The 12953-nt window shown below is 46.6% G+C and overlaps 1 protein-coding gene across 1 annotated transcript in view; it reads left to right on the top strand.

Moving 5' to 3' along the window:
- Nucleotides 1-12953, top strand: part of SPATA1 (spermatogenesis associated 1) — a 394319-nt gene that overhangs the window by 261779 nt on the left and 119587 nt on the right. The window contains exon 7 of the mRNA XM_085602111.1: nucleotides 10221-10272. Coding sequence (XP_085458237.1) covers nucleotides 10221-10272 — 52 coding nt within the window. The remainder of the gene's footprint in view (nucleotides 1-10220; nucleotides 10273-12953) is intronic.

Below are 12953 nucleotides of genomic sequence, written 5' to 3'. Positions count from 1 at the left end.
CCAACAGGGAATGCGAGATGGTCATGTCAGGCCTTTTGAGGAAGAGGTCATGGCCTGAGAACCCGAGTTCAGAGAAACCCTGGCCAAGTCTGCTGTTGCCAACCCTCTATGTTTAAAAGCACGACTCTCATCAGGACCTCCGTGTGGGTGGCCGCATTCTGTATTTCCTGAATGTCAAAGTGGTCTCAGAGCTGGGCTTTTCTCAGCCCCGCCTTCATGTTTCAGACCAACTGCTCTTCCAAAGCATCCCAAGTGGCTATGAGCACTTCTGTACGGAGACGAAAATCTCCTGCTCAAAGCAACAATTGTGCCTGTTCGTCCTCACGAGCAGGGTCTTGGATACTATTCAATCCTATTTCTAGTACAAAAGGCCTCAGGCGATTTTTCACCCAGTACAGGATCTCAAGGGTCTCCACCATTTCTTGGTGCATCAGACTTTCAAAATGATGACTCTGCAAAGCATTTTACCACTGTTACAGCAAAAGACCTACCTTGCATCTCTAGATATGCAAAATGCACATTTTAATGTTCTGATTCTTCAGACACCACAGCAGTTCCTAAGATTTTCAATGGAAAATCATCACTACCAGTTTTTAGTCCCACCTTTTAGCATGACTTCTGTCCCACTGTTTTTACAAACCTCTTGACTCTGATGGTGGTTATTCTGCATGATTCAGGTATTCGTTTGTTCTCTTATCTCTAGCCCTAGCATTCCTTAAGCACCCCACAGGAGACCCAACAAGCAAGCCACCTGCTACACTGGCAACCTCAGAGAGTCCAATCACTACTACTAACAACCGGAAAGGAAATGGAGAACCAGCCGGGACACCAACGCCAAAAACACATACAAGGTGGGGCTCATGCTACCACCATCAAATCAGGGAAACAAAAACAAAACCCTGGCACTGAGGACAGAAACCAGCTTCAACAACTGCAAAGAGATTTTCACCATTGTCAAACAATTCTCCAACCTTGCAGCCGCTATCAACAACATCAGACTCTGCAACAACCTCTCCATTAAGACTCTGAAACTCTTCCACAACAAAATTACAAAGATTTACAGCAACTTAATCCCCAGCCCAACCCAGAAGACCTCATCGACCAACTTCTCACCACCAGAAGCGATGACAATCACCTAACTGACTGGACAACCCTCACCAGCGAGGACACTGCCACAGTTACGGAATCCATGCACTCAGGAGCCCCCACAGACCCATGCCCCCACCACACTTGCAACTTAGAAGAATCCATGATCACCTCCGTGCTCACATCAGTCATCAACACATCCACCAAATAACCTTTCTGGTGAACTGGAAGCAACCAGAAGTCAATGCCCTCCTAAAGAAACCAACAGCCTACCCGAGCAAACTCAGCAATTACTGACCCATCTCACTACTACCTTTCCCCACCAAAGTCACGGAGAAGGCGATCAACAACCAACTCTCCAGTGACCTGGAACATCACCAAATAATCAACAGCATACAATGAGGTTTCCGCAGCAACCACAGCACAGAAACCGCCCTCAATGGGGCCACCAGCGACATCTGGATTATCCTTGACTGTGAAGACACCATAGGGGTAGGTGGGTAATGTAGTCCCCCAGCAGGGCTTGTTCCCTCTGGCACGGGTTCCTCCTCCTCCTCACAGTTAACAGCAGGTATGGCGGCTACACAGTCCTCGGGGCCATGTTGCGCTTTTGAACGTATGGGCTCACAGAAGGGGTAGGAGGGTAATATAGTCCCCAGTGGTGCTTGTCTCTTCCGGCACAGCTTCCCCCTCCTCACAGTCAACAGAAGGTATGGTGACCCAGGATAGAAAAGTACGGAATGTGCTAAGAGTGGTGAGATCTGCTCCTGTGAATCAAATTGGTTCAATTGGTGACTTCCTGGTGAGGGTAAGAAGCATAGAAATTAGAGAGTACAATGGGAACTACGCTGACTTTTCTGTTGGAGTGGAGGTGGAACCAGTGGGGATTGGTAATGATGTGGTCAAAAGAACTGAGAAGCAGAGCCCTTGTGATTTTGTTGCAGAACTTCTCAGATTGATAGCTTGAACTGCCACGCCATCTGTAATTTTTAGATGATGGGCATACAGGCAGTTATTTTGCTTGCATTTTTAAGTCTTTGTGTCTAGAATATGTGCATTACTTTATTGTTATTTTTGCTCCATATTCATACTTTTCTTATTTTTTATTTATTACTAGTTTCTGCATGTCAGTTTGTAATTTTTGAAAATTACTTATGGGCAAAATATGTGTTATATGCCCTAGTCACATCTAGACTTGACTATTCCAATCTTCTATACTTGGGCGTGACAGCAAAGTGCCTTAATCGTCTCCAAGTTCTTCAAAACGCCACAGCTCGATTGGTACTGCGACTGCCTAGACGTACGCCATCTAAAGCCACCTTGAAGACCCTACACTGGCTGCCCGTTAGGGAGAGGATTATTTTTAAGGCATTATGTCTATGCCATCGTATTATGATGAGCAGGGCGCCTACTCCCCTCTGCAATCTTATTACCCCCTACAGACCGGAGCGGTCGCTCCGATCCTCGGGCACTGGACTAGCTGTCATCCCCAAAATTCGGAAAGCTCGAATGGGAGGGAGATCTTTCAGATTTCTCGTGGCCAAAAAATGGAATCTTCTCCCGGCAGAGCTGCGCCTCGAACCCTCAGAGAATAAATTTCGCAAAGCACTAAAAACCCACCTCTACCGCTCAGCACTGTTGTGACCCTCTTCCTGATTTGCCTCTTTGTTCCTCTCAGCGCGGGGACACGCCGGGGTGCGTAACCATGCGCTTTATAAAATTCCATAATAATAATAATAATAATATATTCTCTTATCATGTATTCAGTATGAGTGATAATGGCATTTCTTACATGTCAATGCAGAATCTTTAGTGTGTGATGCGCTTATGTATAGCCTTTGAATAGAATCATTGGTGACAGTCCAGTTGAGCACCATGCTGAATAAAACTACTCGATCTCTTTGCTGATTGTGGCTCCGCATTCTTAAAAATCAATTGCAAAATAATTTTGAAGGTTCGTGTGCTAATCTATCCTTAAAAAAATAAGGGGCTCTTTTAATGGCTTGCCGTTGGCAGTCGGAGATAGAGAGGTGCATTTAGTGGAGTGCATTGGTGGCAGTTCAGTCTAATTAGCTTTATTTCGGCATAGAGCCATAAAAGCAGAATGAAACAATTGATAAAAACAGTACAATAAAAATCGTCAGCAAGATATAGCATAAAGGATTCAGTCCATTAGTCTAAATACTGCTTCCACTGAATCCTAGGATAAAATGCGTTCTCTCGCTCATATAAAGACACTTTACTTAAATAAATAGTAAAACAATCATAAATTCACATTACCATTTAAAATGGCTAGTGCAAAATCGACTATTACTACCCGTCTCTGGTGCATATAATTTAACAAGGATGAGTAACTGACTATAATAATGGTGAAATCCCCCTAAGTCATGCATCACTAGTACATATATACAGAATTAAAATACACTTGGGGGTCGATTCCGATCCTGGAGAAACCATACAAACATGCAAGTACAATTCGTACGGAAACACCATTTCCGTACGATTCGTAAAAAACACCGACCGACACAAAAACACATACAAATGGGATCCGGGACGGCGCATACGCGACATGCGGACGGAGTTAGGCAGCTTTTTACGTACCAGCAAGTACGATTCGTACCGACAGCACTCCGGACGGCTATATTTTTACGGCACACAAAAAGTGCCGGTAAAGCTAAGTACGCCGCGAAGCGTGAGGAAAAGGGGGCCCGGTACGTGCCGGACACCCCCCCAGCCCCCCCGTATGTCCGCGACATACCCCCAGCCCCCCCGTATGTCCGTGACGTCCCCCCAGCCCCCCGTATGTCCGTGACGTCCCCCCAGCCCCCGTATGTCTGCGATGTCCCCCCAGCCCCCCCGTATGTCTGCGACGTCCCCCCAGCCCCCCATATGTACGGTGCGGACCCCCACCACCACCTCACCCCCCGTATGTATGGTGCGGACCCCCACCCCCGTATGTACGGTACGGACCCCCACCCCACCCCCGTATGTACGGTGCGGACCCCCACCCCACCCCCCCCGTATGTACGGTGCGGACCCCCAGCCCACCCCCGTATGTACGTTGCGGGGGTGAGGTAGGTTCCGCACCGTACATACAGGGGTGGGGTGGGGGCCACACCGTACATATGGGGGTGGGGGTCCGCAACGTACATACGGGGGGTGGGGTGGGGGTCCGCACCATACATACAGGGGGTGGGGTGGGGGTCCACACCGTACATACGGGGGGGCTGGGGGTACGTCGCGGACATACAGGGGGCTGGGGGACGTCGCGGACATACGGGGGGGGCTGGGGGGACATCGCGGACATGGGGGGGGTGTTCGGCGCGTCTGCGGGCACATGTTTGGACGTCTCCATGGTTGCTGTGGAGGTTCGCTCCGTACGGTGTTTTTACCATACGGTTGTGGATTCGGACGGACGGGACGGATCGTACTTGCGCGTTTGGACGTCGGTTTACCGAGTCGTACGTAAAAACGTCCGGGGATGTTTCGAACACTTTTTCCGACCCGAGGACGTGTCGGGGTATATTCCCAATGCGATTCGTATGGTGTTTTTTACATACGAATCGTACTTGCCAGTTTGTATGGGACTTGTACGATTCGTACGTAAAAAAATCCGGATACGATTCGTACGGGGAATATTTCTCCAGGATCGGAATCGGAATCGACCCCTTGATATTTTACATGCCCCTTTCTACCAAATCGGAACGCTTCTTTTGTCTTAGCCTCCACATTCATAATATGAACCTACTAACACCAAAATAAATTAAATTATTATCATCATATTTGAACATCCTAATGGTCTGCTTGTATTTTCTTACAGTCTTTGACACAGTGAAATAATCCTTCTTTTCCTGCATTGGCTATAAAGGGGGAAAAAAAGAAGACATGTTCAACAGTTTCTTTGGTAACACCACTCAATGAGCACTGGGCGATGTTAGTTTCCTTTGTTTGGGACCAATTAGCTATGAACGAGCCAATCGGCAAAGATCCATGCCGATGCTGCAGATATAGACGCCTAGCTAGTGGCGGATGGATGTCGTACAGAAAGTTCTCCTTCCTGAAGAAGCTTTTAACAGAGTGGAAAGTTTCCGTCAAAGAACCTAGGCTCTGCCTAGAAAGCTGCGCAAAATCTGTGGTTTGCCAATCACTAAGCAATTCCTTAGGTATAGCCCTAACTGCACCACGAGGACTCCACAATCTCTCAAGAGGTCTTAATGTACATTATCCATTGAATATCTAAGGAACCAGAAATAGCCGAAATTTCTTTGGTGGCAGTTGTTAGAGTAAGGAGACAGGAGAGGAGGGTTGTGTTTCAAAATATGTTGGAAGAGTTTTGTAAGAAAAGGTAATTCTGAAGTTTTGTGTAGGCTGTGCTAGGAGGCAAGGTGAGTGGAGTAGCTCGCTCTGTCCAAGGGGTCATGACACCAGCTGTCTAGCAACTCCCATGGTGGGTGTGTTCTACGTGGGTCCTTGTACAATATTATGTGACGGCAGTTTTAATTTTAGCTCTGTATTTAGCATCAGCAGTAGAAAACTGCACGTTTGACACATTATAGATGAAGTTACATTAAACACGCATCGCTGTGTGTGCATGGGATGCTTGTGGATTTGTACATCTTTCAGGAATTTATGAAGGGAATAACAGCATATAACATTTGTTAGAAGGGCGCCCTCCGGGTGCCCGATGGTATCGGACGGGCAACCCCGAGGATCACCGTTCCGTAGGCGAGTAGCCGAGCACCGCTGAGAAGCCTCCTGGGTGAGGTCCTTCTCCTAGGTTCGTAACAGCCAAGCAACCCCACCATCACAAAGGGACACAACCAGGGTATCAATTCTTATACGTTTTTATCGGTAAGCAAGGCAGAATTCTGTGGCAATATTTACAGGTGGATCGAGAGATCCAAAAGAGTCTCAAAGTCTGGTTGGGATGGGGTAGCGGGACAGTCTCAGTCTTAGCCTGGTACTGGACACCCTGCGCCTGGCTCTCAATCCTCGAGCCGGGGGGTTCCGTACGGTTCAGGGGGATTGCTGCGGTGAGGTCGAGCCGCGACGAAGTCAGCAGGGCTCCGATGGTCTTACTCCTGCGAGGTCGAGCCGCGACGAGGTCAGCAGGGCTCCGATGGTTTCTCTCTGCGAGGTCGAGCCGCGACGACGTCAGCAGGGCTCCGATGGTTTCTCTCTGCGAGGTCGAGCCGCGACGAAGTCAGCAGGGCTCCGATGGTTTAGGAGTGTCTTCTTCTCAGCAAGAGGGGGGAGCCGCGACGCAATCAGCAGGGCTCAGAGGTCCAAGTTCCAAGTAATGAGTCTTTCTCCGTAGGGTCAGCCGTGATCCGATCAGCAGGGCTCTTGACTCCAGGATACAACTCCCGTCCTGGCGGGAGGCTGCTCCAGATATAGGTCTGGACCCCTTTGATGTCCGGACCCTTGCGCCTGGGGGGCGGAGGAGCTGAGCTGGGAGACGCCAGACACCCAGCGGGAGAGGGACGGTTGGGGGTCCCATCGAAACTCCCCTCCTCCGGGATTGGTGGAGTGGCCACTTGGTGCCCCCTGGCCGAATCTTGGTGCCTCGATGTCGGGGCTTCGCTGTGGCTGATGTCGGGGCGAGCCGGGTCGCGTAGGTTGGCGCGGGCGGCAAAGTATCATCCGGCGGGACCCCGAAGGGTGGGGGTTGCCCCCGTCGGGTCGGGTGGGAGGGTTCGGGACCACGCCACGAGGCGGGGTCCAACAACATTTGAAATGCCATGAAATTGCTGTACGCTTGGATGCTTCCTGATAGGCCCCCTTGCTGTGCCTATGTACAGCACGGTTGTGATGCAGCTGAATTTGCATCACAAGTGACAGCATAATGGGACTGAGGAGGAGGCAAGCCAGTGTCATGCCCTGTTTTGTTTTACAGACTTCCATTGTGAGTGTTATGGCCTCTGTGACGATCTGCCAAGTGGATTTCAAATCTTGCATGATTTCAAATCTTAAATCCCATAGGAGATGAGTCAACGTCTGCATTTGTCTTTAATGTCTAGTAACAGAGAAGGCAAATGAGCAGTACATTGTCCTCGGTGAATGTTTAAAAAATTAGGCATGATTGCATGCCATCATTGGGATTCCATAAAGCAAACTGGTGACCAATATTAGTCTGGAGCGGTCGGTATGAATTCAGGCTCAGCTGAGGGGATAGCAGGTAATGTTTGGAACTGCTTGACAGAGGTTTTGGGTGGTGGGTGTCTGGTATCTGATGTCTGTTTCTATTAGTCACGGTGTGGCCTTCTAATAAAAAGGGATTTTTGGAGGCTTGGAGGAGCTTTAAAGTAAATTGGAAGGGATGGAGCCAATTTCCTCATTTTATAAACCAAACACCCATTTCTAAAAAAGTGTTAATTAAAGGTTGAGCAAAACGTGCATAATAAACTAAAACTTTTGAAGTAGGTAATCACATTTAGGCATTGTATGCGCACAAATGAAATAACATAATGTAGTGACTTAAGTTAGCCTAACTACTGATCCTATATTAAATGTTGACTTTACGCGATTTGGACAAGAGGCCTGTTTTTGCATTAAACTGTTGTTTTACACAAGATGTTTTTCCCTCTCTACTCCAGATTCTGTAATTTCCCCAAAGCCTTCTGTTTTCTACTGAATAGACATTTGTTATTAATTAGACAACTGATCGTGAAGTTCTGACCGGGAGTAGAAGGGAGATGGCAGGAAACGCGACTCATGGGCAGTACTGTCTGAACCACAAGATGTGATCAATGTAGCAATTCAAGGACATTCTTCTGTACTTCATTGTAAAGATGTGAGAAACTAGACAATATATCTGCTCCCAGAATTTGCTGGAAAATGATTGGTTGATGTGAACAGTGAATGCAAGTTTTGTTGCTAACGAAGTTTTGGTATAATTATATTAGAGTGTGTTCCTTATATTAGTCAGGAAGACCCTTTAGAGCCCTTTGTCAGAGAGCTTCCCTTTTTCACTCAGAGACTTGGTACAAAGAGCTTGCTGTAGGAATTAGAAAACGGACCTTAAGGATGTCTGCTGATGTTTAAGCTGAGAATTATTTTCAGCATTGCAAATTTTCGCCCTGCTTGAGTGCTAAGGCTTCATGGGTATGCATTATTTTATTCTCTCATCAGGACCTTCATTATCAGTTTCTAAAACTGGCAGTTTACCTTGCTTATTGAAAAAAATGTCTTTTATGACAGAGAAAACTTTTAATTTAGATTAGGGATTTCCTTTTGTAATTCTTACTAATGTGGTATTTTATATTTATTTTGAAATATTGAATAATAGATTATTTGAATCTGTAATAATGATGACTAAAATTGTTATTTATTAAATGAATAAAATAGTTTTAATTAATTTGGTACTAAATCCCCTTTAAATCACACCAGCTCAGCCCAGTTGGAGTTCACTGTTCATGTTGTTTGATGTAAATGATCGCTCCTTTTCATCTCTCCTTGTCAACTAACAAAGATCCATACGACCACTGGTGTGTTTTTTTTAATGATTATACTCGAAGATTGAGGTACAAAAATCCCTGCTCCAGTAGAATAAAGAAAAATATATCACCTGTTACAGGAATGCTCTTTATTTTCAATTTAAGGGGCTTCTTAGCTTGTTAGATTCCAGGGGTATGTTAATGAGATCACGTGTGTTCAATTTACTAGTCTAGAAGTATCTGAGCTGAAGTAGTCTGCTTGTGGTGAGACTCAAAGAATGTTAGAAAGACTTTATTCTGAGAACAGCAAACACTGTGGCTATCACTGTTGCCATTAGGGGATACTTTAGAGTATACCACCTCCAATTGTACCATCAAAGATCGTGTTTAGTGATGGAGTATGAATGTGCACTTCTGGTTCTTATATATGTTTGACGTGTGGTCCTGCCTCTGTGCTGGTAGAGCCTGCTATTAGCTTTGGGCTACAGCGTCAATACTCTAGTAGTCCCAACAATACATTTCTTTCTCTTACAAATACTCGCTTTTTCATACATTTTAGAAGTTACCATCCACCTGGTTCTCTGTTTTATATTGGACACCATCCACCTGCCTTTGATTAACTGTGTTGCTGGCAGATGAATAATGTGATCTTGTTCTCTTAGACGGGTGCTTATATTTACCCCCCCCCGCCCCCCCCCCCCACATCACCTAATACTAAATTAGCCTAAAGCCTCATGTCTTACCAAATTGAACATGGTGACAATTTGTTAAATGGATGTGGATTTTACTGTGTGGTGTTGAAAATAACTTAAAGTGATAGTGAAATTCTGATTTGTTGAATTTCAGTCACAGAGGAAGTTGCCTTTTGCCTTGTGGACCAAGGAACAGATTTATCAATTTTTCACGCAATGCAGCACTGCAAGACAACTTGCTGTGCTGTGTGAAAGGGAGAGGGCAGGAATGCACCATATTTACCAATATATGGCGCATTCCTGTTCTCTGTCTGTGCTGGTGCACAGTTTGCTACCTAGCGCCAATGTAGGGATCCTTGCATCATGGTGCAAGAGTGCCTGCATTGCAGACAGGATTGTTTTGTGCAGGAAAGAATACCTTCCTGCACAAAAACTATCAGATAAGGCTTCTTCCTCTTCCTAAGTGTGCTGCAGAATGCATCACAGCTAGAAAGGGGAAACAACAAGGAGAAATGTAGATATCCTTGTTGCCTCTCCCCTTGGAAGGCATAGCATTTTTACGCATTCCCAGGTTTACCACTCGTGGTAAATCTGGGAATGTGCCACAACCCATGGGTGGATGTGTGGGAACACCTAAGCTCCACACATGGAATGCCTTCCGAGAGCAGAATAAAGCAATACAGGCACTTGCGCTGCCTGGCGTCACTCCAAATTTACCAAGCAACACAGGAACAAGCAAGGTGGCCTTGCGTTGCTTGGTAAATCTGACTTTAGTATTGCGTTGGCCTTGCATCACCATGCTTGATGCAAGGGAATTGCAATACTCTGATAAATCTCGCTCCAAGTATCTTTCAACTTGTCTTGTTAAATACCATTTCCCTAAAGACTGTCTCTTTGGTGGCACTGGAGAGATTGCATCAAAAACAGTGCTCATAGACAACACTAATAATCCTTTCAAATATTCAATTTTGTTTTTAACAACAAACTGTCTTATTTTTCTCAATAGTCAAGAGAAGGAAGGACGAACACGCGATCACTCTAAACTACAAGATGATCAGGTAGGGTGCCAAAGGATACCAAGTGCTTAAAAAAATGAACTAGAACAATTTGATATCTCTTTTATGAAATATAATAATACATCAGAACACATAACTATGGTGTATTTTAAGTTATTCCATCTTTCAGATTGTAAGGAAACCTTTTATCATTTATTCTGAAACTTTACATTGATGTGTATTTCCAAAATTGTTATTACTTTGCTTCTGAAAGGCCTTTCCTATTACACAATCAACAAATTGCTTTCTAAAGTTTCCCATCGGTTCTTTTTATCCCTGCTGCTGTCTAATGTGGTATAAATGCCTGTTGAACTAAATTAAAAGTCTGCGTTTATGGAGTTTGCATGCATGCTGTGATTACAATAATTTCACAGGGGAAAGCCTGATAACTCCTCTTCAAACACAACAACAAATTCTAGCCATGGAGATCTGTTCTGCATAGGGAAATTGACCTACATGAAACCCTTTAGTACTCTTGCCACCAGATGTTCCAGCCCATCATAGCCATGCCACAGTTGCCCAATTAGCAGGATTGCTGCTCATTGAAGTTTCAGAGCTAATGCCTTCTGAAAACTAACACACAATCCAAGGTTCTAGGACAAAATCTTTTTATGGAATATTAAGCCAAAAGGATATCAGTGATCCATTTAAATCTTTCTCAGTATTTTGGAATGCTGAATTGCCAAAACACCTCTTCTGACATTTACAGCCCTGTCTTCTGCACATCCAAACAACCACTGGAACAACAACTCTAACTCAGTAGACTTCAGCACCATTACATAGTAGCATAGGTGTCAGGTTTTAAGGTTCCTTATGTGTACAATTTCAAGTTGTCAGTGTGCTTATGAATGATAATTTACTACCTTTAGAGTGACGCTGTGAATGACACATCTGCAAGAAACACGTTAGTTATAGATTCTTTACCTTCGAATTACCCCCAGGCGTCACACTGGATCCGGAAAGTTTTTTCGTCAGCAGTACCTCTGCGCGTCGGAAGGTGGCGTCGGTCGGCTCCGTGTCCGTCGTCGGCATTGTGGTCGCCGGGATGACATCGCGGCAGCTACTGAGACGCCGCCCTCGCGCTCTGACGTCAGTTCTTTATTTTTCCGCAGCAGGCAGCGCAGATCCGGGAAGAACGGTACCTCAGTCAATTTTTGACTAACTTTTTATTGACTTTTGTCGACGTCTTGTTTCGAGTCTCCGACTCTGAACAGGAGCACAAGAGATGCCCGATTTTAAGGCCTGCAGTTCCTGCGACCGGCAGAGTGAGGGGTAGGTCATCCGCCGTATGACGGTGTTCAAAACGACACTGCACTTTACAGTGTCTGCACCTGCTGGTACATGTTGCCACACATTGTTGACCCGAATTGGGTAATGTTGTAGATCTACAGGTACCACTTTTTAGGGTGCTGTATGGGTGGTCACTAACTTTTCACTAATTCAGACCAGCACCAAAAAGTGTAGATAGATCTTACATCGGTCCTGAAGAATTGCTGTCTATTTGACCTAAGGCAAAAAACATGTTGGCCTGATTTTCTAGCGCAAAACCCTGTAACCTTGGAGCAGGCGTGCGTGCATTATTGTTTTTAATCAGGATAGTGACCACATTCATTAAAGTTGTTTTGAGTGGACCACTGATTCCTGTTTTAACCTTACACATTTCACTTTTGTACATCTACACTCACTAGGGCCCTCACACACACTGCACTCAACGGCTAAAGGAAGAAAGATCTCCGCCAAAAGGCCCCATCATGGTTGCTGATCGGGTATTGCAGTGCCGACCTGATAAGGAGCAGGCCCAATGATGAAGCAAGACACCTAGGTGACTGGGTGTGTGAGGGTCCTTTTCCGAAAGGAGGACATTTTTCTTCGGTCCTGTGTGAGCACGGCTGTGCTCTCTACACATATATTTACCTGCACCACACAGCAGGAACGGCATACCACCTTGTTTTGCTGCAGTTCCTGTAACCGCTTGATGTCGGTGACAGATCCGCACCGTGTGTGCCTCTTTTGCTTGGAGCGCGACCACGACCCCAAGTTGTGCCCTGACTGTCAGTTGTTGACACTGCAGGCTTTGCGGGAGCGGTCCTGAAAGCTGCTTGAATGCCGACAGTCGGCTCCGCGCCGTTCGAGGTCCCAGTCGAGAGGGAGGTCGAGGGATAGGTCACGGAGCCATCACCATTCTGGTTCCAAGTCATCAAAGACTTCGCACTCGGGGGTTGGGTAAGTCGAAGCCTAAGAAGAAGTCGAAGAAGCATTGTCGCTCTTTGACTTCTCCTTGTTGGTTGGCCGATCCGACGAAGCCCGCGGAGCCCGTAGGGTCGACTTCGAGCTTCCCTTCCTTTCCGGGACCCAGAGCGACCCCTGCCCAACTTTGTATGTTCTACGAAGCGATGCAGGCCATCTTTGGGTGGGCTGACCCAGCGGGCGCACCTTCGGGCCCCGCGGGCTCGGTCGGGGGACCTGGGTCTTCACTGCCAGTGGCTCCGGCGCCACAGGCTCCCCTTGTATCCAGGCCTGGATCCGGATCGGCACCGGTTGGACTCATTACACCTCCACCGGCGCCGCTTCCTCCGGCACCACTTCCGCTACCGACGCCGGTTGTGCCCCCGGCCGGCATCAACCTCCTCCATCTCGACATGGACACGGAGCCAGACCAGCGAAGACTGATGCCAGATCCAGCG

This window comes from Triturus cristatus, chromosome 4_2, assembly GCF_964204655.1.
Source record: "Triturus cristatus chromosome 4_2, aTriCri1.1, whole genome shotgun sequence".
NCBI lineage: Eukaryota > Metazoa > Chordata > Amphibia > Caudata > Salamandridae > Triturus > Triturus cristatus.
The sequence above is the reverse complement of the archived record's forward strand: the minus strand, read 5'-3'. Positions and strand labels throughout refer to the sequence as shown.